Genomic DNA, 24,735 nt, shown 5'->3' with positions numbered 1-24,735 from the left:
AAAATAACGGTAGTCTCACGCATCTCTTGCATCAATAACACGCAAATGTATATAGAATCGCACACAATGATATTGTACTAATATAAGGACGAAACTGTACGAATCCCAAAGACAGATAAGGTAAATTTTGAGTAAAATAAACTATTACAATTCGGAGTATACAAGTTATAACGTAAACATGTCAAAATATATTTTATAATTTGCGGTAACGGAGAATACTTATTTTTCTTTTTATATTCTTTGTATTTCAAAATTAAAACCGAACTTTCTTCTATTTGCCGTGTCATTTGTTTATTTCCTATATGTATACTATTCCTTACATTTTCTATGGTTTTACTTGCCAGTTTTTCTTTCAAAGTCATGGTTTTGTATTATCACGTATTTTGACTATACGTGTCAAAAATAAGCAGGTTATTTCTAGAACAATGTTACAATAATATTTTTACTCCTCAATATTTCAGGTGCACATTTCAAGCACAAAATTCAGTTGAAGACCTAGGTTCAGCGTGCATTGAAGAGAACAAGAACTCTAATTACACAGAATCGATAACTCGAAAAAGAGATGCCATTGCTGTTAACGCAGTGAGTTTACGGAAAGGTAACTTTGTTGAAGATACAATTTCATGTAAACTCTGGAAATGTTTGAGTTGCGGAAAATCGTGCGCATTAAATCAATGTCCATATCAACATAAAAAGATTTTGCACAATGATTGTCAACCTGTGAAATGTTATGAATGTGGAAAATCTTATGCGTCAAAACATCGTCTACGTCAGCACATGAAATTTCTGCATATTAATTATCAGAAATACAGATGTGATATTTGTTCCAAACCATTTAATTCTAAATGTTCTCTGAAATCGCATAGAAATAGTCATACTGAAAGACGACCTTTCAATTGTGAAATATGTAGGAAAGGATACTTCGCTAAAACGTACTTACAAACACATATGAAAAGGAAACATATCGTTACAGAATTTTTTGAATGTGAATATTGTCCAAAACGCTTTTCCAACAAAAGTTCTTTTAATGTACATCTTAACAACCACACAAGATTGAAACTGTTTTACTGTAGTGATTGTGGAAAATCATTCTCTCAAAAAAATTATTTAATAAAGCATTTAGTAGTTCATACCAAGGAAAAAAGGTATCAGTGTGAAAAATGTAACACGACGTTTACCGAACCGGGAAGTTTATCAAAGCACAAGATTCTTCACACTGGAAAAAAACAGTTTGCATGCAATATTTGTGGCAAATGTTTTGCACAACATAGCAACTGCTATATGCACATGAAAAGGCACGTCACAGACAAGAAGTACACTTGTAATAAATGCGGTAAAGCGTTTAAACTGCAGATGGATCTTAATAAGCACGCAAGATCTCATATTAAAGACGAATCTTTTAATTGTGATAAATGTGGGACATATTTTACTTCTAAACGATGCTTACTGAGCCACATGGAACGTCACATAAAGGACACGATTTATATTTGTAATGAATGTGATAAAGTTTTCTATGCCAGACATGATCTTAAAAGGCATGTCAGAATTCATATTGGTTTACGGCCGTACAAATGTTCGTATTGTTCCAAGACATTTATTCAATATAGTGCTAGACAAAGGCACGAGAAAATCCACACAGGAGAAAAAAAATTCGAATGTGATACATGTGGGAAAAAATTTATCCAGAAAATTACTCTTCAAAATCATATGTCTGTACACAGTATTGAGAAACCCTTTGAATGTAAGGAATGTGGGAAAAGGTTTACCAGACCATATGGTGTTTCACAGCATATGAAGACTCACACGTAAGAGTGCAACTTTAAGTGTTGAGAATGTGGGAAATTATTTTTGACGAAAAATAACCTTAAAACTCATAAGCACTCACACTAGAAATAATTAATTTCAACTCAGTAAAGTGGTATGCAGGCAATACAGAAATTTGCACGAATATTAGGTGACGAACGAGTTTTAGAAATTTTATCGGCACATTTGTTTCACATAGGAAAATTTGTAGCCTTACCCGTACGATTTTGAAACTTGTGTGGAATGAATTATGTTAGGAAGCACGAAACCACCAACCTGAAAAAATAATGAACACTTCATCATACAGAGGTTTAAGTGAGCAAGAAATTCACTCGTGAAAAAGTACCAAATTCGTTATAAACATTATATAAACAATACATTAACTATCAATTACAAAAATGGTTTTCTTTTCGAGGTTTAAAAGTAAATACAGAAAAATCGGTGTCTTTGAACTTTCATTACTTACGAAACAAACATATCATAACATAAATGTATCAATCATGGATTCTAACTTAAAGTATGTAACTTCAACACATTTCTTGTCTTCATATAAGTAATACTCTTACTTGGGATATCCTTATAATGTCGTTAGAGCAAAAATTCAATGTTTTGTATGCCTTGAAAATAATTAAATATATTTTAAATAGTAGTGTAGAAGCATTTACTTTGGTACCATTCAATCTTTGATATTGTTCGGCATCATCTTCTGGGCAAATGATTCAAGAAATAAATTAATCTTCCGTACTAAGAGAAAAGAAAAGAAAAAAGTCAGGGAGTGAGCTAATGCGTGTTAGCTAATAAGTGAAGTATGTAAAAACAAACTTTTTATAAAACTGTAAATACTACCACTGCCATGACTTTATGTGTTACAGTTATTAATTTTCACGCAACAGAATCTTAATACATTCTATGCAAATAAATGAAACTTTCACTGTTATAATACTAGATATAGGGAAAATCTCCACATTCAAAATCATCACACAGTTTGCTTCAAAACAGTTTCATATACTTATATCCAACATTATATAACAACCTCCGTAAGCATATTCTTAACACTAACAAGGGGATCAGAGTTTGGTAATTGAACTTCTGAGCCATTTTTTGCGAGGTGGTGGTGCACTTTTAAAGATTTAATATTACAAACTGGGAGAACGCAGTAGAGAAAAATTGTGTTAAAGTTTTCTACTCGCCGCATATATCGTACGACGCACGAATTTACCTAGTGACGGTGAGGCAGAGTGCGTAAAATCTGTGACTTATGTGTAAAGTGTTCCGGGTTCGATTCCTATTCGAGTTATACATATTTTTTTTTTTTTTTTTTTGCTTCAACCAATAAAACAGGCATTTGTAACTAAGTAAAATATTAATTCACCGTATGTTTAGAATGAATAAAACAACAGAAATTTTCAAATCACTTTTAAAATTTTTCAATATTCCCTGTTAGCGAGCAAACAAAATTTTATCTATTCCGTAAATATACTGATATCACGAGTTATATTATGGTTACGACCAGTGGCGTATTTCCGACTGCCAATAATTTCGGTGCTGGGTGCTTTGCCAACTATAGTCCTGGAAATGTAAAAATTCTCCAAGATATTCCAAAAAGTGACAAGATGTAAGGGAAACTCTGAGTGCAGGCGTTTTAACGAATCAGAATGTTTGGGCTAATAAAGCGTGATCTATTGTAAAATAAATACTGTAAATAAATAACAAATATATGAAAGAACACGACATTGCTAAAGAATAAAACAATCCAGAATGTTTTGCTGGCCTATTGGAATAGGGAACCGCTTGATCACCATATTTGCAAACTAATTTGTACGTAATTCGAATATGGTTAGAATGTAAAACAGTTAACTGTAGTTTAGTATTTGGCGAAAGAAGTCTCAATACAAATACGACATAATGATTCAACATGATCCTTGTCAATGCAGATAGTCATGGTCTTTTTTTAGATTCTCTGAAAGTGGTACTAGGATTTAACCGTTTGTTCACTAAGTATTATTCTTCCGTTTTGTCAGTTTTATATCAGGATAAAATGATCCCTCTTTCATGTAGTAAAATTATCTTGCAGAAAGAAGTAAGTAAGTTGCTATTGTTCAATTAAGAAAAGTGAAGCTACCTGTTTTTACTATATTGCTTTTCACTTGAAGGATGCACTGAAATTGCGCAAATGTTGACACCCTTATCTGTTGACACAGATAAAGCCTTAATGAGCAGACAACAAAATTGGAAATTGCGCAAAAAATATTGTGCAACGATGTCATCATTACCATAATTTTAACTAATAAGAACTATGACTAAAGAAACTCAAGTCGTTTTAGGGAAAAAAACAGTAATGGATGACAATAGCATTTTCAGTTATTGTTATTATGTGTGTGCACGGTCATGGTTAGAGAGACGGATGGGGAACGTGTCCCAGTCAATATTTGTTTTCTATCTCTAACTGTAAGATTAAAACTCCAAGGATATATTTATTGGGAAACTCTAAGCGAAATAAATTATATAAAATAAACATACATACACACACACACACACACACACACACACACATATATATATATATATATATATATATATATATATATAAGTTCCCTTTAAATGTGAAGAGGCGTTTGATCAATGAGAGATAAGGATTTGTCTACATTTTCCATTTTTGACTAATCATTTATTTACATTTTGCAGGTGTGTCTTAGTAACTGTCCTTTCACCATCCGCGCTGCGTAGAACAACAAACGGACGGGAAGTTTTTCATGGACACTAACAGTAGTCTAGTTTTCTTCCCTGCTCCTGATGTTCGTACGGTGATTTCTGTTTTGCTAGAGATCCAAACAGAAACCGCCAGAAAATGATGTCGACATAGCGATTTTTTCAGATTATAGGATTTCTTCTTTATATAGTTTTCTACTAGGATGTTAATAGTAAAATTTCGAAGGAAATTTCTTTGCCAATTTTTGATTCCCGTTTGTTTTTAACTTGTTACATTTTGTATGGGTGTTCGGTTTTCTTTGCATGATTCACGGCTTATAGTTTAATCTGTTAATAGTTTTGATGTAAGTCTTTTTTTAATAGTTTTTTTTTGTTGTTTTAGGAATATCCAAAAAAGTGTTGTACACTACTTCTGAACTAGCGATTTGGAACACATTTTTAAATATTGGGTGTCGTTCTTTTTTAAAATTCCGCGTTTAAACAAGAGTTGTCGTGTTACGTTCTTATTATTATTATTATTATTATTATTTTGTTTCGAATTGTCGAAATCTTAGGTTGATGCGTAACGTAATTTGCTAATACTTATACTTAAAAGAGTGCCCTAGAAATACTTTCATTCCAAATTCTCACACACATGGTTTAAGATTGCAGCCTTCTCGAACACCATTTTGTCTTGTGACGTAGATTTACCAGTAAAATGGAAGTTTACAGGAAGTGTTTGTAAGTTATTTAGCTCACCTTTTTGTACTTCTGTCTTTTAACAAAAATTTTTGCTTAAGATTGAAAGATAATAGGCATTTGATTGAAATTATCTTGTGTGAGTCGGTCTTCTTTTCTCTGCTGCTTTTCTTTTCCAATCGTACACTTGTTGGAAATAAAAAAAAATCTTTCCCCATATTTCCTCTTATTAAATTTCTTTCTGAAAAACTGAACTAAATAAATTGCATTTGTTCTGGCTGTTTTCGAGTATTATGGGCAAGTTTTCTTCTCTCATATTTTTCTGCGTTTGTGTGGTTTGGAGAATTTTATGATGCACCTCCAACAGACACAGCATTACAAAAGATTGCGGAGTAACACGAAGTACTTAGAAATTTGTCACTTTCCTTCTTATAGATCCAAAGAGAAAAAACTTACGACGATTGCGCCACAATAATCAATCATCCATTAAAGTTTATTGTTGTCCGTACCGCAGTACGCTCATTTCTTAGAACGAAAGAACGAGAAAGTCCTAATCAGTTAATCACCACACAACATAACCGAGTTATTCTTGGAGATTTCTATAACGCATACTTTTCCTTACAATTATTCTAGAATTATTCTATTATTTGCGTGGAACACTGAATTGAACAATTGATTTATCGTTAGAAACTTGAATTATCTATAACGTTTACTTTGTTTTAACTTTGTTTCTGTAGAACCACATATAGATTATGCTTTATAATATGAAAAGTTATTTCGAGATTTGGAATAGTTATGGCTTTATTTTTAATTTTCCAAAATATGTTATTCCTTTAAAAAGTATTACAATATTATGTTATATATGTTAGTATTATTTATTTTCATATTGGATAACAGTGAGGTTTCATCGAACTTTTTTTTCACTTATGCGAAGTGTTGTACATCTAAAAATCAATTCAAAATTAGAGTTAATATCTCGTTCCAATTTTTAAAATCTATCAAGTAGGAGTTGAAATATTTAATATTTTGTAATTGAAAATTTATATATTAAGCATGTCAACTCATAATTTTTAATTAGACATATACCATAATATTTATTTATGGGGATATCACATTGGAAATTTTGGGATGAAAATAACCATCTTGAGAATATTTGGAGTGAATATGATAACATTGGGCAAGTGTGTTGCGAGACTGCAAACGTTTTTTATAGTTTATAATTTAAGCTAATGTTTTGTCAAAGTAAATAAATAAGTGAATATTACTTATATGTGCATCATCAACACTAAAACTATAGGAGAACGTAATTAAACGAAAAAGTGAGAATCCCATATGTTTCTGAATGTCATTAGTTTTTCAACTTCTATTTACAAGGGAAATAGTGTATGTGTAACACGAGGAAATGTGCAAGGGGAAGGAAGAAATCAAGTAGAAGATGTGATTGTGTTTGGTATAATGGCCAGTTCCTTACGCATTAGAGCCATACAAAATTTTACCCGTCTGATGGCTTGAGAAGATTCATCCGAAAGATAAAAACATCAAATGCAGTTATGTTACATGTAGTTTTCTGTATGTATCTCGGAGGAAGACTAGTTTCATGCTCTCTCGTTTGGAGGAAGGCTCAATATCAGGTGTATATATAATCAATTGATTTAGTGTTGTTGAATTATGTGTATTTTTCTCTGAATATGTAAAAAAAAAACTATCATAACTCAGTTAAATATTGATCGTTTTTAATGAAACAAACAGCAAATAAAATATTATTTAGTAATGAGCCAGTATGTTAGTAACATGAAACGCGGTATATAAACATATTATTTTAAAAGCAAAAGCTTATGCTCCATAGGCTTCAAAGATTGAGTTTTAAGGACAAAAGGAGGCAAGTACTGTTGTTTGGTGAATAAAAAAGTGACATAGAGGTTGTGTTTCATTATCACGGATAAACGGATGAATCTTTTGTTTGAATGTTTGAACATTTGTAGATAAAAATTATTCCTATAGGAAGTGGTCAGCTTCTGTTTGCTTGGAATTTTGTCAAATTAAGACACAATTTGGGGGATGGTAAATTATGCCTTTAAAAAATTCAGGTTGTAGTTCACACAGGGGGAGACCTATACGCACAATTTCTGGAAGCTAGATTTCTGAAATTTAATTAGGAGTCAGAATGTATCAGTGAGAGATCAAATTTTATACGTAGGTTTGTAACCATCTTTTTCGGCTTTTCAGATTAATTACAACCCTACATGGGTCACAAATCAATCACCTAGAAACAATTTTACTGTAGGTTTGATGTTTATGGGTTTAACGTAACTTGTAGCATCGAGACTATCTGAGCACTAAGGCAAAGTGTACTTCCATTTTTCCCACGTCATCGTTCCAGCATTTTTTAAAGCTAATGATTAATTTCTCGTTGGTTTCCTTTGCCAAAATGTCACAATTATATAATGTTATATTAAAAGTTACATTTCTTCTGAATCTTACATAATTTGTTCAGATATAAAGTTCTAGGATACATATTGATTTTCAATTCGGTAAACACTACTTTAATAACCATATTTTTAGTAAATACTGGACATGAATTATTTTTCCATTATATTTGAAAATTTATTAGCATGACACAAATAGATCATATCTTTCCTCTTCCTCTGCTCTTTGTGTTTTCACAGAGAGACCAATATTTCATTGATAAAATGTGCCTCACAATTTCCTTTTAAGGCAAAATGCCTTTACAGATGATCAAAAACAAGGGATGCATTTTAAAGAAATGTTGAGGCAATGTAGTCTTTCTTTCTCGCCCTATAGCGTTCACTGAATAAGTAGTTGTTAGCTTCTAAAGTAAATTTCATTGAGTCTTGCACCGAAAACAAAGTTTCCAAAAGAAAACTCCACACATACCATATTATTTTTCAAAAATATAAAAAGGAATATAGTTACAACTATACTTGTATATGCGGGTAGTAACTTCCTTCTTTACAAAATATAAAATTTTAGCACCAACAATAAGTATGAGCCAATAAATCAAACAACTAATATTACTCTGATCCTAATTACTCGCTTTCACATCCATTCATTCTGTGGAGCAAGTCTTCTGTGCACTTGGTATCAGCAGAAAATACCTAAGACTAGATGCTCTTGAGATTTGACTACCGATCAAAACGGCGAGATTATTCGTAGTGCTGCAAAAGGGTCCAAATTTATTTCTCATTGCTAAAGTCCACGTAAGATCATTTATGTTCCTGGACGAATGACTAGTGCAATTTGTATCCAAGCGCTGGTAAATGCCTTGCACAACAGTAGTGTTCATAACTGGAGGAAAACCAAGCATGGTTCGAAGATCATTTAGAGCTAATATACAACGCCGCCGACTTTGAAAATTTATGTGAGTGCATATCGATGGTGGGACGTGTTAGCCCATATGTTTCCAGGGAGGTCTCGATAATTGATTGATTCATTTTTAACTAAAATATTTTATGAACACTGTCATAAAGGGCTGTGCTGTGATACAATATACAAATACTATAAGGATAAGTTGAGGCTGCCGTATTTCGTTTTGGTGGAACTTAATATATACCGTAACAGTTTTGAAGTTTTCTTAATATATATAATTGTAATAGTCAATAATATGTGAAGAATGTGGAAGAATTTAATAGTGAATAATCTGTGGAGAATGTGGTATAGCAAATAGTCTGTGAAGAGTGTGAGAATACTGTCAATAGTCTGTGGTGGGCACGAGGATGGCCGGCTTTGGCATGAGTCAGAGAGTTCGTGTGAGCAAGAATGAACTTGGAGTATGCAAGTGGGCTTGTTAGAAGTAATGTGAAGAATATTATTTAGTAGCATGGGGATAAAAATTAGTAAAGTACTTTTGAAGTTTGTGTGCATGCACCCTTGTCCGTAAATAAAGAGTACCTTAGTTTGGAAGTAGTTATTTTTAATAGTAAAAGTAATAGCAGTTTCACAGCATTAAAAGTTCAAATACAGTAATTTGCAACATTAAGTCAACCGATTTTCCATTGTTAAAACGAGTAAAAGGTAGGGCTACTATTCCGCCGAAACCATGCATTTTCTATCGTTACATGTAATACCAGAGGTAAGCGCTCAACCACTGATCCATCTTGTCCCCAGATAACGAATGTTTGTTACATAAGACAATATTCTTTTATGGTAACTGATGCAATATAACTGCGAAACCTAACAAAAGGCTGAACTGAAACATTTTTACGACTTTTTGTGGACGTCAGAAGATGTACTAAACGTAATAATTACACGATATATGCTTGTAATCTAACTTAAGTGTACCATGATAGACCAAACATAAGTCACACACAGAGCGGACGAGAGAAAATTATAAGTCGTTCGTAAGCTTAGAAGACTGTTCCGTGTAAGATTGTAGAAAAGAAAAGTTTTACTTTCAAAGTAATAACACATTAATATATAATGAATTCGTGGAATACAATGCATTATCTGCCAATATACATTTTATGCACACTCGAAAAGTTCCGATCGCCAGGTAATGTATTAAATATGACTGGTGCCTAGAAGTTTAAATCCAATGTATGTAATCCCAGTCAAATCGAAATATATTTGCATTATTATGTTACCTATTTTAAGAACTGGTGCCTACGTTTGAAGATAAATTTTAGAGAACTTTTTTTTTTCATTTGCTCTTTCGGTAATATTGAATTCACATACTTGTTTTAATTTACGAAAGAATATCTTATTAAGTATTTGAATTTATTATTATTTACTTATATGATTACATCATTGAATTAAATATCAGTTTTAGGTTGTTTATTAAACATAATATGAAATTATTTAATTCAATGAGTTTAAAAATAGGTTTTATGATATATTTATTTAATTACATAATTGATCATAAAATATAATTATTTATTAGAAAATGGAAGAAAATAATAAAAAATAAAACATTTCTTTTCAAACAGGAAAAAGAAGAATACAAACTATTTATTGATGTTAATATTTACACAAGAAAAACGATTATAAATATAGTACATCTCTTTTTTTCAAAAAAAGGATTTCATCAGTTCTTTCTTCTTTTTCTTCATGTTCACTGTGCAAATGATTTTAAAAGTCACATTTTTACACAACACATACACACAATTCTTTAATATTATTTTTTATATGGCCACTTGATGAGAACTTTACAGATGACGTATATGACGATGATGCTGTTGATGATGATGATGGAAGGTAGATAGAAGTCATACCGTACAATGATGCTGCCCATACACACGCTGACCTAAAACAAAAAACAATTGAGACTTGGTAAAACAGAAGAAACCTAACACAGACAAAAACTTTTATAGTTTGTAAACAATTCAACACCAGTTTCATACTTCTATCTTATTTCTAGCCTGAGTTATCAATTTCTGTAATCAGGGAAGGACTTCTCGGACACCCTGTATATGAACATTATTCATACCTATTCCTTTGCTTTAACACTAGAAGGACCGGATGGGTCAAAATGACCCATCGCCATATTTTAATATTCCACTGTAAACGTACTTGAAATACTAAGTGAATAATATTTTATGAATTTGTTAAGGCCAATAGCATTAAATTCATAAAATATTATTCCCTTAGTATTTCAAGTACGTTTACAGTGGAATATTAAAATATGGTGATGGGTCATTTTGACCCATCCGGTCCCTCTAGTGTTAAAGCTAAAAGAAAGTCCTTAAAGGATTTTCGTTATACTTCTCATCAACTCCGGAAAAAATGATCGTCGATTGTTCTATTCATTGATACAGGTAATCATTCCTTCTGTATACATTTATCATATCTTCGTTATTATTATTATAACTATTATTTCTTCTTCTTCTTTTTCTTCTGGTTCTCCCGTTTCCTCCCACTTTCTTCATTCCACCATTTCACTCATTTCTCATCATCACCGTCTCCATTAGCCTGACTGGCATAACAGTGGGACGTTAAATATAAAGATTTCATTTCATTTCATATGATTAAATAGTACTTAAATAGAATTATTTCAGTACAAATGGAGCAAGAGGAGTTGCTAATTCGTAATGAAAAAGACTGCCCACAGAGCTCAATATTAGGGCCATTAATGTGGGACATTTTGATACAACTCTGCCTGGAAAAATTAAATACTAACCATCTAACAGACAGAATAATAGCCTTTGCAGATGATATTGCGATAATACTATCAGCCAATTCAAGAAAAGAAATGGAAACAAATGCTATAGTTGAAGAGCTAAACAATCGATGTTAAGAAAATAAACTAAAATTATCGGTCAAAAAATACATGCTTTTTGGTAGAAAACTGAATAGAGGCCCACAAATAAAACTAGGCAATCATAAAATAGACAGAGTTAAAGAATTTACATACCTAGAGGTAATAATTGATGAAAACCTGAACTATGGTAAACACACATAAGAAACTGTTACGAGAGGAAACAAGGTGGCTAATAAATTGATAACGCTAGTTAAGAATAGATATAAATTGCCCAACAAAATATTAAAATTGTATCACGAAATCCTATATGCGCTACGATGACTTACGGATTTAGCATGTGGGTGCACAGATTGCTTTAAAACAAGAGAATTAAAGAGAACTTTGTTAGACCACAAAGCAGTGATCGAAGTGAGGCGCTATGCGCTGGTATGCCATACCGCCTGATTTTTCAATGATGAAGACATACCGCTTCTGGTTCTTCACCGATAAGACATACTCTCAATGGAAAGTAAATGCTAATATACTATTAATAAATCCATGTTTATACACAGTAACTGACGAATAGACTTGAAAGTGAAATATATTTTTTTATGTAGAAATAATTTTATATTGGCAACACCGACATTTTGTCATCTTTTTCCTACCTTTTGTTTTTAAAATGGGGTGTCTACAGTGGCGAATCTAGAAGGTAAAACCTGAGGGAGAGGCAGTCAGAACCCAGACTATGATAAGTATATCATAAGTTTACTATACAAAAATATATAAATAATAATAGCTTCAATTATTTTCGACGATGAAAAAGCTCGCCCCCCGGTCCCAGACTAGATCTGCCATTGTCTATAAAGAAGTTCACTCCTTGCTCCTGCGTATTTAATGTGTTTTCCGTTTTTGGAGTGCATAATTATGAATTTTTATCCTAATCCAAGAACTGTTACTAGGCTATATCCCAGGAACATTCTTTTCTCTAGCTCACTACCCCCCGGAAACGTCCCCCCTCCCCTTGGGTTGCAAAGATTTGTTGTCGTTCCACACTGCATACACTAAAGTTTAGGCGTTACTGACGGAGAAAGGTTTCGTATTCAACTTGCGATCATTCGTCGGTTCCCTTTTGACAGACAAATTGTTGAAAAAAAAAAAGCTCCAATACATACACCACGTTGTCGCGTGAAACAAATATTTCAGTTTCGAGTTGATCTTCGTGTTAGAAGGTGGAGTTACGCTGTGTCTGTGTATACCGTAGGTTAAAAATATTTCTGCGCGAAATATTGACGTTTGTGTTAAACGAAGATGCCGAGAACTTGCAACAATTCGACAGGTTCATTCTGCTACATATGGGGAAGTGATTTTCAAGGGACAAAGTAGACCATTGTCACCGTTCCTGAAGACAGCCTACCATTTGTACTTCGGGTGTAAAATCGGCGACCAGGATCGCGTTTGGGCTCCGAAACAAAGTTGCAACTCATGTGCGCGTACTCAACACAGGATTGTTGACAGGTGCACATAAATCGATGCCGTTCGCCCTATCTATGGTGTGCCGCGAGCCCTGTGATCATGTTTCAGACTGCTACTTCTGCCTGACTAATATGAAAGGTTTCTCAAAAAACATGAAACATAAAATACAGCATCCTAACTTGGATTCCGCGAGATCTGTGAAACATAATGGTTTTCTGCCTGTACCCGTACCACCAGACTCATACACCCTGTTCAGTGTTTCATCCGATGAAGAACCTGCTGCTTGTGAGGATGTTGTACAATCTTCGAGTACACAGTCAGATCCCAATTACTCTCCGGTGCCTGACACAAATGAACCACATGTGATAAGTCAGGAAGAGCTGAATGATCTGATCAGGGACTTAAACCTTCCCAAGTCTAAGGCCCTGTTGCTTGCATCACGACTTAAACAATAGAATATACTAAGCCAAGATGTGCATATATCTATGTATAGGAAAAGAGAGGTGAGCCTAGTTCTTAATTTTACAAAGGATGGTGATTTGGTGTATTGCGGTGACATTCCATCGCTTATGGGACAACTGAAGTTGAACTACAACATTGAAGATTGGAGGCTATTCTTAGATTCCTCTAGGATAAGTCTCAAGGCAGTGTTACTACACAATGGCAATGACAAGCCAGCTATCCCTATTGCTCATGCCGTATATATGAAAGAAACATACGAGAATATGCGAAACCTATTGCAGAAAATAAAGTACGAACAGTTCCAGTGGTCTGTATGCGCTGACCTTAAGGTTATTGGCATCCTCACCGGTTTACAAGAAGGTTACACGAAGCAGTGCTGCTTCTTGTGTCATTGGGATAGTCGAGCTAAAGATCAGTACACAATCTCAAAATGGCCGCCAAGGAAGCAACTGGTCCCAGGGGAGATGAACGTGGCTAATGAACGTCTTGCGAATCCGGAGAAAATATTCTTACCACCCCTTCATATCATATTAGGGCTCATGAAGGTCTTCGTCAAGGCCCTGAACCGGGATGGTGAAGCATTTAATTATCTTAGAAAACTATTCCCAAGACTCATCGAGGCCAAGGTGAAAGATAATGTTTTTACGGGGCCTCAAATCAGAGACGTTTTTAAGGATACTACATTTTCTCCTTAGCTTAATGAAGTGGATAGTGAGGCTTGGGAGACCTTTCGAGAAGTGTGCAGTAACTTTCTAGGGAATCATAAGTCACCTGATTACAAAGACATTGTGGGCAGGTTAATTACTTCATTTCGTAACATGGGATGTAACATGTCCCTAAAGTTACACCTCCTCCATTGCCACCTGGACTTCTTCCCTGAAATGTACAGCTTGGAGGAGGTCCCTTACGAACACGGGGAAAGGTTTCACCAGCAAATAGTTGCCATGGATAGGCGCTACAGTGGAAAATGGAGTGTGAATATGTTGGCAGACTTCTGTTGGAATGTGACACGCGAGACACCCTGTAGTAATTACAAGAGTAGTAGGAAAACCAAGTGACACGTAAGTGTTTAACTTTTGATGCAATTTTATCTGCATAATTTATATTGATATTTAAATTATAACCTACAAATTATTATGGGTGGAGAATAGCATCTTCGGGCGGATATCGAAACACCCCTCCCCTCTGTCCCTGAAAACTGGTACGTCCTGGAGAAAAACGGGTTACGGATTCGAAATCAGGAGCTCAAAACCTAGCCCCCCGAAAGTTAGCAAAGCCCTCCCCGAAACAAAATCGTAAATACGCCACTGATAATAATAATAATAATAATAATAATAATAATAATAACAAACGTTACGCGCAATTTTGGTTCTCGCGGGAGGCTCGAATTGTATTTCCAGTGGCAACTCGTGTGGTTCGAGGGTGGTGCGGTGGCTCAGTGGTAGAGTGTTCAACTCCGGTGCTTGGGGTTCATGGTTCGATCCCACCTAGCGCCGTGTGGACTTTGTGGTGCACAAACACCGTGCTCGTGTTTTTTTCCGGGTGTTCCCCCGTTTCCTCCCACTTCATTCCACCATTTTATTCATTTCTTATAATCACCGTCTCCTTTAGCTTAACCGGCATAACCGTGGGACGTAAACTGAAAGATTTCATTTTCATTTTTTCGTGTGTTTCGGATTTGTCATTAGGTTGTAGTCTCACATCACATACATTAATATCTTCGATGCCGAAAGAGAAGCTAAACTCCCCTTCCGCAAAAGTATGAAAGAAGTGTGGTGAATTATGGGAACTCATAAGCAGAGTTTCTTCCACACATATTTCTCAGGGAGAGGGAAAGGGAGTTGAGTTTTTTTTTTTTTAGTTTATCGTCCCTTTCAGTAGCTAGGTTATATGAGACGGGACCTACTGATTAATGTGGAATCCGAACCACATAAGCTTCAGCCGGGAATCGAACCCGGGGTTTCCATGCCAAACGAGCGTACGATAACCGCTTAGCCACGAAGGAGCTCGAGAGGGAAAGGGATAAGGTAAGTAAATCACTATATCATATCATTCTTGTGCAGTAAATCACTATATCACGGTCCTTTAGGAAATAGTCACATTTTGATCTTACCGTTTTGGAGAAAATTTTCTGGATGAATGCCAGAAGGGGGAGAATCTGTAAGGTTTAGGTTCCATTTTTTTATAGCTCGTATTTGCTAAATACAGATGACATACGTATCATTCCCTAGTCTGGTTTAGAATTTCATTCCATTTTTAATGTTGATTGTGAAACAACAAGGCCCTCTTTGATGACAACAAGCGCGACAACAATTGGATTCCTTCAGCATCTTAATAGATGAGTGCCCTTATCATGAATTATCTGATAAAAAAAAATTCATTTCAGTTTAATATCCACTATTATGCCCTTTAGGCTAAAACCTAATCAAACAACCAATTGCAAATTTTATATTTGTATAGTGTTATATTGACATTACACCAGAATATATTGAATAAGAGTTTGTGTGTAACAGCAAATAGTTTTATTATCCATTTTGCAATAAAAATCTATAGACCTGGTAACGCTGAACACCTGTGAAAAAGTAAAAAGAAAAAGAAAGAGAGAAAAAAATAGTGATAAGGCTAGCAACCGATATCCCCCTCCTCCTCCACTTGGAACAGCAGTTGCGATGGTCAGAATATTGCAGAAAAGTGACACGAGAGCGCGTAAGATTGCTTGTTTCCAAACATGCGCAGTACATTCATTATTTGCTTCCCTGTTATGCAGTGTCGGTCTATTCTTTACTACTGTTTTTGTCCCATCAATATCAATCCGACTCCATTCATATCAATGCACTCGTCTGTTGTTTGGTTCCACCAACCGAATCCACTGATTCAATCCGTTAACTTCCTGAGTGAATCTACCCCGTGAGTGAATCCGCCCAAATGAATCCGATTCCTTTCAGGGATTCAATCCTTTCATTCCTCTGAAGGATTCGTTCTTTTGGAACGAATCCTTCCGGAACTACCCATTACTAGTGGACAGGAAGTGTAGTAGGTAAAGTTCAGATCATTGATACTAACTACTTGAAAAAATTGTCGAATAATTGAAGTTCTCACCAATTATCTCTCTACCGCTTTAAAAAGCATGAAGATTTATATTTTTTTCCTAAAAGATAAGAAAATACTTACAGTTTTCTTACTTCAAACAACTTTATCTATCATTTTCGGATGTTAAATTACCTGGCGAATTCTTAAAATGTGTGCAGATTGAAAATGTGCACCGAAGTGATGTACCTTGTAAACGTATTTTAAAAAAAGGAAAACAAAGAAAGAAAATAAACAAACATACTAACGTGTTAGTGTTCCTAATTTTCAAAGTTTGGAGAGTATCATACAAAAATCTTAACGTATCTTCCCAGAGGAATTGACTTATTTATTCAGTAATAAAAGGGCTTTGGTTTACTTTCCCACATAATATTTTGGAAAATCTACAGGTAAAATTCACTACCCTGCATGAAAAGATATGTTTATAAGAATCATTTCTGCAGGTGAGGTTAACAGATGTATAGTTTGAAGTGTAAAATAATTAAAGGTGTTTTACGACGGATAAAATAAGTGAGTGTATATGGAACATGAGTGTATTACGTGCTATCTACAAGTGGCGGTGTATTTTTGCACGGTATGCAGAAATTGTATTTTATATATACAAGTAAAGCGTTACTATTATCAAACAACGACAAGTGATACGAAAATTTGTATCATTGCAAAAACCCATTTCTCTTAACTATCCTTGTTTACGCGTATACCCACCGTTGCCGAAGTGCACTTGCGCGGACCCACCAGATTTGCCCTGTTCCGTCCTGATCATTCGTTCTTTTAGAGGCCACCTAACACAGTTTTTTTTTTTTTTTTTTTTTTTTTCTTACACAGTAGCTTTTATGTTCTACTTCCAGACGCATATTATGCAGAAACCGTAAAGCAAATGTAATTTTTCAGCATTTACTTCTGGGGTCCCTTGAATATTGTCTGTGTAAATGAGATATTTTCATGTCGCCCATCGCAAATCACTTAGGTTTTAGGGGAGAATAAAAACTTAAAAAACAAAAAAAAACACAGTAAAAGAAATATATTTTTTCAGCAATTATTTCGAGTGGTGTGCGAGAACTAATACTGGACGAACAAATGTTCTGTATGTTTATTACAAAATAAAGAAATAATTTGAAAGTGGTACAACCGAGCGAGATAGCTGAAGTAGTAGAGCGTTGCCTTCGCATTCGGGAGGTCGCGGGATCGATTCACGGTCGCCATCCTTACTGGGGTTTTCCTCAGTCCTACCAGGCAAATGCCGGAATGGTACCTACTAAACAGGCCCTGGCTGATACCTTCCCAAAAAATCCTTTCCATTGTTGTTGGTAGATATCCAGTGTAAAATGGCCTCTGAGCTGTATATGGTGATTGTTAAATAAAATAAAATAAAAAAGTTTTCAACAACCGCTAGGCATTTATTCCGTTAATCCTTTCGAGCTTTTCAGTTTGACAATTCTGATTAATGAATGTAAGTTAATAAATATGAATATGTTAATGTAATTTTATAACATATGAATAGTGTTTTAACAGAACCAAACTTCTTTTCTTTTCTGTTCCCCTAGATCTATCCAGTCCTTTATATATATATATATATATATATATATATATATATATATATATAAACGTGCAAAATGCCATAATTATTATTCGTTAAGGTTTGTTATGAAGATATAATAGTTTCGCGAAATATTATTTTCATAAAAGTATGACTCTTATGCAATTGTATGTTGTGGAAATTATAATCACAAGCCGAGTTATACAGATATACACGTATATGCCGCAATAAAACTAATTAGCTAATGTTTAGAAATCTACATTTAAGGTTTAGTAGTTTCTCTTGCAAATCTCTCTTTTGATAGTTAAGGTCTTCGTTTCTTAAGTCCCCTCCGTAAAACTTAGAGTGCACAGGAATATCATCAAACATTTTTCTCGGAATTTGTAATCCATTATTAAAAACTCAACAACGTGTCAGACGAGTAGAGAAAAGTTGACCGCACCGTGCTCATAGATTAACCAAAGGTGAGGTGATGATAGAAATGCTGACAGGGAAACAATCTGTCGTTTTTACTTAATAAGAAATTACATGTGTAGAAGAAATTAACAGACAGCAAGAATACTACTTTGTAAGAAAAGTGAATGAACTTAGAAAAAGAAGAAAACTGATTCAAGTTTAAATGAACAATGATGCTTTTTACTGCATAGAATTCAAAAAGAAAATGTCCCAAAGTACGAAATAAAGTGTTTCGTTATGTGTTCCAATACACACATCTTCACAGTATAGCAGATTAGATCAATAAAATAGAATAGGCTGGTTAATTGAATAGATTGCGTGGTGCAGTCGTACGTTGTGGGACCATACATAACTTAATGGTATATTTAGTTCTTGATTACATTTGAACTTAACATCTTAGTAGCAGTGTTGTATTCTCTGTTGCAGACTCACTTTAGGAGAGCTTAAAGGTTACGAATGTCAATATGACATGCGAATATCGCCATAAACACGTGAGTGCAGAAGACTCCAACAAACTTCTGTACGTGGTAACTAAAGAAAAATTGTATATAACCCGAGTAAGAGTACAAAGCATTGTTGCTCAGTAGTAAAGCGCCTACCGCTGGGGTGTCTAGTGCGATCCCCGGCCAAAGAAGTTTGTGGTGGACAACAGCGTGTTAGTGGGCTTTCTCGTGTACTCCCACATTTTCATACCACCAATTATTCCGTGATGAGTCACTTGCTTTCACCTGTGTACCTTAACCTATTGGGAATAACATGGAACGGTAAGCTCTTTTTCCCCAAATAAGAGCAGGGCAAAGTTGGCAGACTCTGGGTATCGCGACGGTGCGTTAAATATGTGAAAGAAATATCATGTCGGACTCCTTTGGGAAACTTACTTCCATACACATCATCACTCAACACACTGCCTTCCTTACCACCATGCTTCACTATTGCTTCTTCATGGAATATTATGTGTTAAGAGCTATGTATTTCCTGTTTTACCATAAGCATGTTCCTAGTCTTAAATGAAAATAAATAACAGTTGTGCAAATTTTACAAACCGTCACAAATTTTAAACTGACGAAGGTTACGTTAAGTTAATAGCGTAGGTTAGTGATAATATATTTCATCTGCAAGAACCTTAATATGTTTTGCTTGAAACGAGTTCCTCTAATCAGGTACGCTGCGTTGTAAACACAAAACACAACTGTATTACTGTGTGCAGAAATACACTGTCGCCAGAAATAGTTACGAAATACAATCCTCTTCTTTATACGCTCATTAATTTTAAACTTAAAATTACCATTTTGTTGCGGAACTGCTGGAAACCAGTGTCTATACAAATCCAGGTATCAACAAGATATTAGTCGTTTTCCATTGAATATTGAAGGTGTTGACTACGCACGTAATTCTTTATTCTTGGTTCCTTTCGTTGTTTATTCTTAAACAAACGTCATCAATACCTTTGAACCTAATTAAAATGTTTTGTTCGTTATCATAATAAGTGATTTGCTCAAAATTATGATGAATTTATACGAATCAAATATATCGGCAAATCCGAAGAACGATATAATTACCTTATTTCATATCATGACCGTGCTTTCTGAAATTTTCTTAATGCCAATCCCCACTAATAATTTAATCATTTCTGAAATTCTAAATAACACTTCATTTCATAATTTTCGCATAAAATTTGCGTTTTATTTTCCAGATAGTCAGCATAATATATATTATAGTTATTGCACTGTTTGCGTTATTTTAAAATTTGGTATAATTCGTTACGAGATGTAGAATTATTCGGTTTCACTCCATATTGGTTGTCGCAAATTTGCAGATTTCAACACAGTGAAAAAAATCAAGAATCAATTGCGCACTTCTATCCCAAATATCGCCTTGTGTTAACATAAATCGCTACAAAATTAGAATCGGTCACTCATAATGTGCATACATTGTGTTACGTATATTGTACATTGCGGTTCTTTTATTTTAACATTTTGGTTACTATGGAACTTACATGAAATATCTTAACTTATTTATATCCTTCGAACATAATTGTTTCCGTAAGAAGTTGCTCCTGCCGTAGCTTCGATCGAAATCAGTGCCTTTTTGTGATACAATTACCCTTAATTCTTCTCTTTTTGTGCCAGATTTCTTTCTATCTACCATTTTTGTGTCCAGTAGTAAGTACAGATCAAATTTTGAAAATAATCATCATTGACATAAAACAGGGTTAAATGCAGACAAAAGGGATGTTGTAGAATACTTTAGTGCTTAATGTAGTAGACGTCATTTTACTAGTTAGAATTTGTAATGTGGGTGTAGCTCGATTTGTATTATCACTTTCTTCATTATCTTTCACAGCGGGAAAAGAAGCAAACTTGCACAACTACTTGTGCATCCATAGTGGATTCTCAAAAATTTGCAACAGTAAAATTATCAAATTACTCTAGCTTCTGATTGTACAATAACATGCAGGGCATGTACCGTACTTAGAACTAACAATTCGAGAACAAACTTTCAGTCATATGAAGCAATGACAGAATATTGTTTGGGAATCCAGTTTTGTAAAATCTTTCGTTCTTTTCCTCACTTAAAACATTTCATAGTAACAGTAGTATCTCGAAAAAAAAAGCAACAAGAATTTTAGGTGTGATCCAAAAATAATGGATAAAAAAATTGTTATCTTGGGCAATGCTTAGTTTCTAGATGAGATTCTACAAAATTTTGAACGGCCCTTAAATCAGGTGTTTGTGCTTTCTAGGAAATAATGCATGATACAGAGTTAAGTGATAGTTTGGATTTTGCTACATTATATGTAGTTCTGAATATTTAAGGCCTACAAGCAAATTCTTGTCTGAAATATATAAGATCTTTTGATCCAAAAACGACATTAATCCTGGTTGCAAGCAGCCTTTCTATGATCTGGTTAATACAGAACCACGAAAAAAAAATGTATTAGTATTTAATGTAGTCAGCAATATATCTGCTTTACTTATTTTTTATTTCATCTTTTAAATCTTCCACTCAGAAAACAATAGATTTACATTGAAGACTTGCAGAAAGTATTGTTTTAACATTCAAACCAATACTCTTACAGGAATTAAACCACATCAGGGAGAACATAACAATAGAATATTAGATGAGTCATACATTGTTTATGATAATTTAGCCAAAGCTTTGAAAACTTAACTCCTTCTTTTCCATATTTTCGTTTTTTCCAACATGCGTGAAGAAGGCCTATAACAAAAAGAGTGAGGCAGGAACTTTTTCTATTACAAAAGCATGTGGTAGAAAAAGTTCATTGTTATAAACGTTTAAAATTTGAAAAATGTTATCAAGAACAGTTTTGACCCAAAATCAGGAACAAATTCTTTCGTTTACGCTGATCACTTCAATGTAATTTCCATCGACAAAGGCAATATGTATAATTTGATTACTATTAAGAAATCTTCAAGGAATAGCTATCTGTTATATATATTCGAAAATAACAAATAAAATATTACGAAGTATGCACTTGTTTGTCTTGGCCGAAATACAGTAATTTACATTAAAGAAAGATGCATAACTCGCTAGAGAGCATTTATCAAAGAAATGCATAGACTAAATATATATATAAATAGATTAATACTCTTAATATTTTATACAGATTAATGCTTTAACAATATATGTGAAGGATTTTGAAATACTTTCCATTATAACGCAGATAAGTCGTCAGTTTTGCTAGATGCAGAAGACAGATTCTTTTTTAGTATACATATGAAGTACAATGAAAGCTTATTATTTGCGGGGTATTTCTACCTTATATAAGCTACGAATGTTAAAACTAAGAATGGAGAAGTGAAAATGTAATCGATAATAATATAAATCCAGAGTTACGAACTTATGAAATGAAGTGAAATCTTTTAGTTTAATATCTCACTGTTACGCCCGTTAGGCTAAGGAAGACGGATGACTAAAGCAAGTGAAAGGAAAAATTGATGGAATAAAAACATGGGAAAAAGCGAGAGTACCCGAGAAAACGCAGGGGCACCCTATTGTTCACTTCACACTAAATTGGCCGGGCCGGGGATCGAACATTTATGAAATTACAAATCAGTATTAATAAAGATTGCGTTTTATTGAGGACTCTTAACAAATATAGCGTAGTTGTCACTCTTAGTAGTACTCTTATTTATTAGTGTTTCGTAGCTTCTTAAAAAAAATCTAGTAATTGAGACTTTTATTTGGCATTAGTTTGATCGACATTTCTTTTGAAGAAATACTTCTTATCATAGATGGATCAGTTTTTATGGAAAATCCACTGAGACCGTAGTCTTTCATGGCGTTTTCTAAATCTAATGTTACCTTTTCGGTACTAGTTCTGTTTCTTTAACTACAACCTACTATATCTTCGAAATCGGTTTCAGTTAATTTCTCATTTTGTGACTCAAAGAAGTCTTGAATATCATTGAATTGCAACTTTCCGAAACTATCTTTACCGTTATTTTCAATTTGTACAGTGTTTTTCGTCACCTCTACTATATTAATTTTCGAATCGTTGTTATTCATAGTTAAAGGGGTCATAAATTTTCTCAAATTCCGTAAATATAAATTCTTTGAACTATGCAGTGTCCCATGTTTCCAAACAATAGAATTTGCTGTGTTGCTATGTCGAAGTTTAGTGTTAATCCACGTTAATTTTTGAGTTGAATTTTTCTCTTTGTTTTCTTATGACAAAGAGGGAAATATTGAGTTTGAGTTTGTTACCAGATCTTAGATACCTCGTACTTTTGATATAAACGAACGCTATACGGATACAACCATCCTACCAAAATACAAATAATGAAGACAAGTTTAATTTTAATCCTAAACTGTAAAAGAGTTTCTCCTTCACTCTTACTTGACATCATAATGAGTAGGTAAGATACCTAAGTACGAGCGCACTCTTGACCACCCCTGACTGACTATAACACACCACAAGAGCATAGGCTTTTATGATGTATCCCTCATTAGCAGCATATAATTTCACAGGGTGTAACCAAATTTTCCCAGAAATAACCAGATTTAGTTACTATTTCAAGAAATAACTAGAATTAGTAACTTTTTTTCAAAAAGAGATCTAGTGACTTGTTTCTAAATATATTTAGTAACTTTTCAAAGATAACCAGAGTTAATGATTTTTGTAACTAGATTTAGTAACTTTCCACACAATGAACATTTTCATTACTTGCCTATCCTTTTTTCTGGAAGTGTCTTTATAATAACTTTTCTGAAGTCCATTGCTCAGCTACTAAAAAATATTTTACAGAGAGATAGTTTATGGTCTACACATAGGTTTTGTAATATATATAAAACCTTATATCCAAGAGCTGCAAGTAACTTATATCTAAGAATTATATCTACAACTCTTGTATCTTATAATGACCCCATGGTAGGATATTTATCCTATCTCTTAAAACACATCACTTATGAACTATACAACTTAAAGCTAACTTATTTATTTCCAAACTATATATATATCATACCTATAACTTCTTATCAAATTCTTCATATAGTAAGCTCTTTGGTTGAACAAACAGTCTTTATACTCATCAAATGTAAGTTTTTTATATACAACACTTTTTTACACCTTTGGGTTCCTTAGAACACTTTTCCTTATCGTACTTACCTTTAAAGTCTGTCTCTTAAATCCATTTCAGGTGCTTTTTTTTTTTAGTTCGTCTTAGATATTAAACCTACAACCTCTTCTATAATCGTACCTTTAACCTCATCCTTCAACTTAGCCAGGATTTTCTTATTGATCTGGGGTATCTTGTATCTGTTATCTTTAGGGTAATTACTTGTGTCGAAGTAATCAATCTAATATTTCGTGTTGTCGTATACATCTCCTCTTTGAAAATGATATATATATATATAGCTATCATCATCTGTATAATATACTTCTATTTTGACTTGGTATTTTTGCTTTATCACATTATAATGGAAGTTAATTTCGTTTTATTCACTATGATTGACGTAGATTCTCTGTATAAATAAGTCTATGTTCAAAATTCGGTTTGGCAATTAGTTTTTCTACTCTTGCTGGGTCACATTCTATTTTTATAGGTTTATATCTCTTCCTAATATTTTCCACTGTCTTTCCGAATACTGAATTATTCATGAGCTTGTCTCGAAGTTTTTTCAAAGTCACTTGTATCTCTAGTTTTCACCTGTGTGTTTAAATCTATGTAATATTTTAATCGGTCTGTTCGAGCTCTATTACGCTATGTATTTTCTTAAGTTTCAATCCAAGTGATAGACATTGATTTAGGTTCCGACAGTGAATCATTTTTTTTTATCATATAGGGTTGTTAGTAGGTTTGATTGTTTTGAACCA

The 24,735-nt window shown here is 33.8% G+C and overlaps 1 protein-coding gene across 7 annotated transcripts in view; it reads left to right on the top strand.

The window, feature by feature from the left end:
* LOC145689967 (uncharacterized) overlaps positions 1-24,735 on the top strand; it is a 70,471-nt gene that overhangs the window by 17,540 nt on the left and 28,196 nt on the right. For 2 of the 7 annotated variants that reach the window (XR_014132132.1, XM_081764366.1), the window contains exon 3: positions 462-598. Coding sequence is in view for 3 of the 7 variants with exons in the window: in XM_081764366.1 (XP_081620492.1) it covers positions 462-598 (137 nt within the window). In the remaining 4 variants the exon portion in view is untranslated. Of the gene's footprint in view, positions 1-461; positions 2,453-15,915; positions 16,795-24,735 lie in introns of those variants that run through there. The other 5 variants (XM_081764365.1, XM_081764364.1, XM_081764361.1 and 2 more) reach the window with 3 other exon arrangements.

The sequence above is a fragment of the Thermobia domestica genome, chromosome 7 (genome assembly GCF_964235325.1).
Source record: "Thermobia domestica chromosome 7, izTheDome1.hap1.1, whole genome shotgun sequence".
NCBI classification, from domain to species: Eukaryota; Metazoa; Arthropoda; class Insecta; order Zygentoma; family Lepismatidae; genus Thermobia; species Thermobia domestica.
The sequence above is the reverse complement of the archived record's forward strand: the minus strand, read 5'-3'. Positions and strand labels throughout refer to the sequence as shown.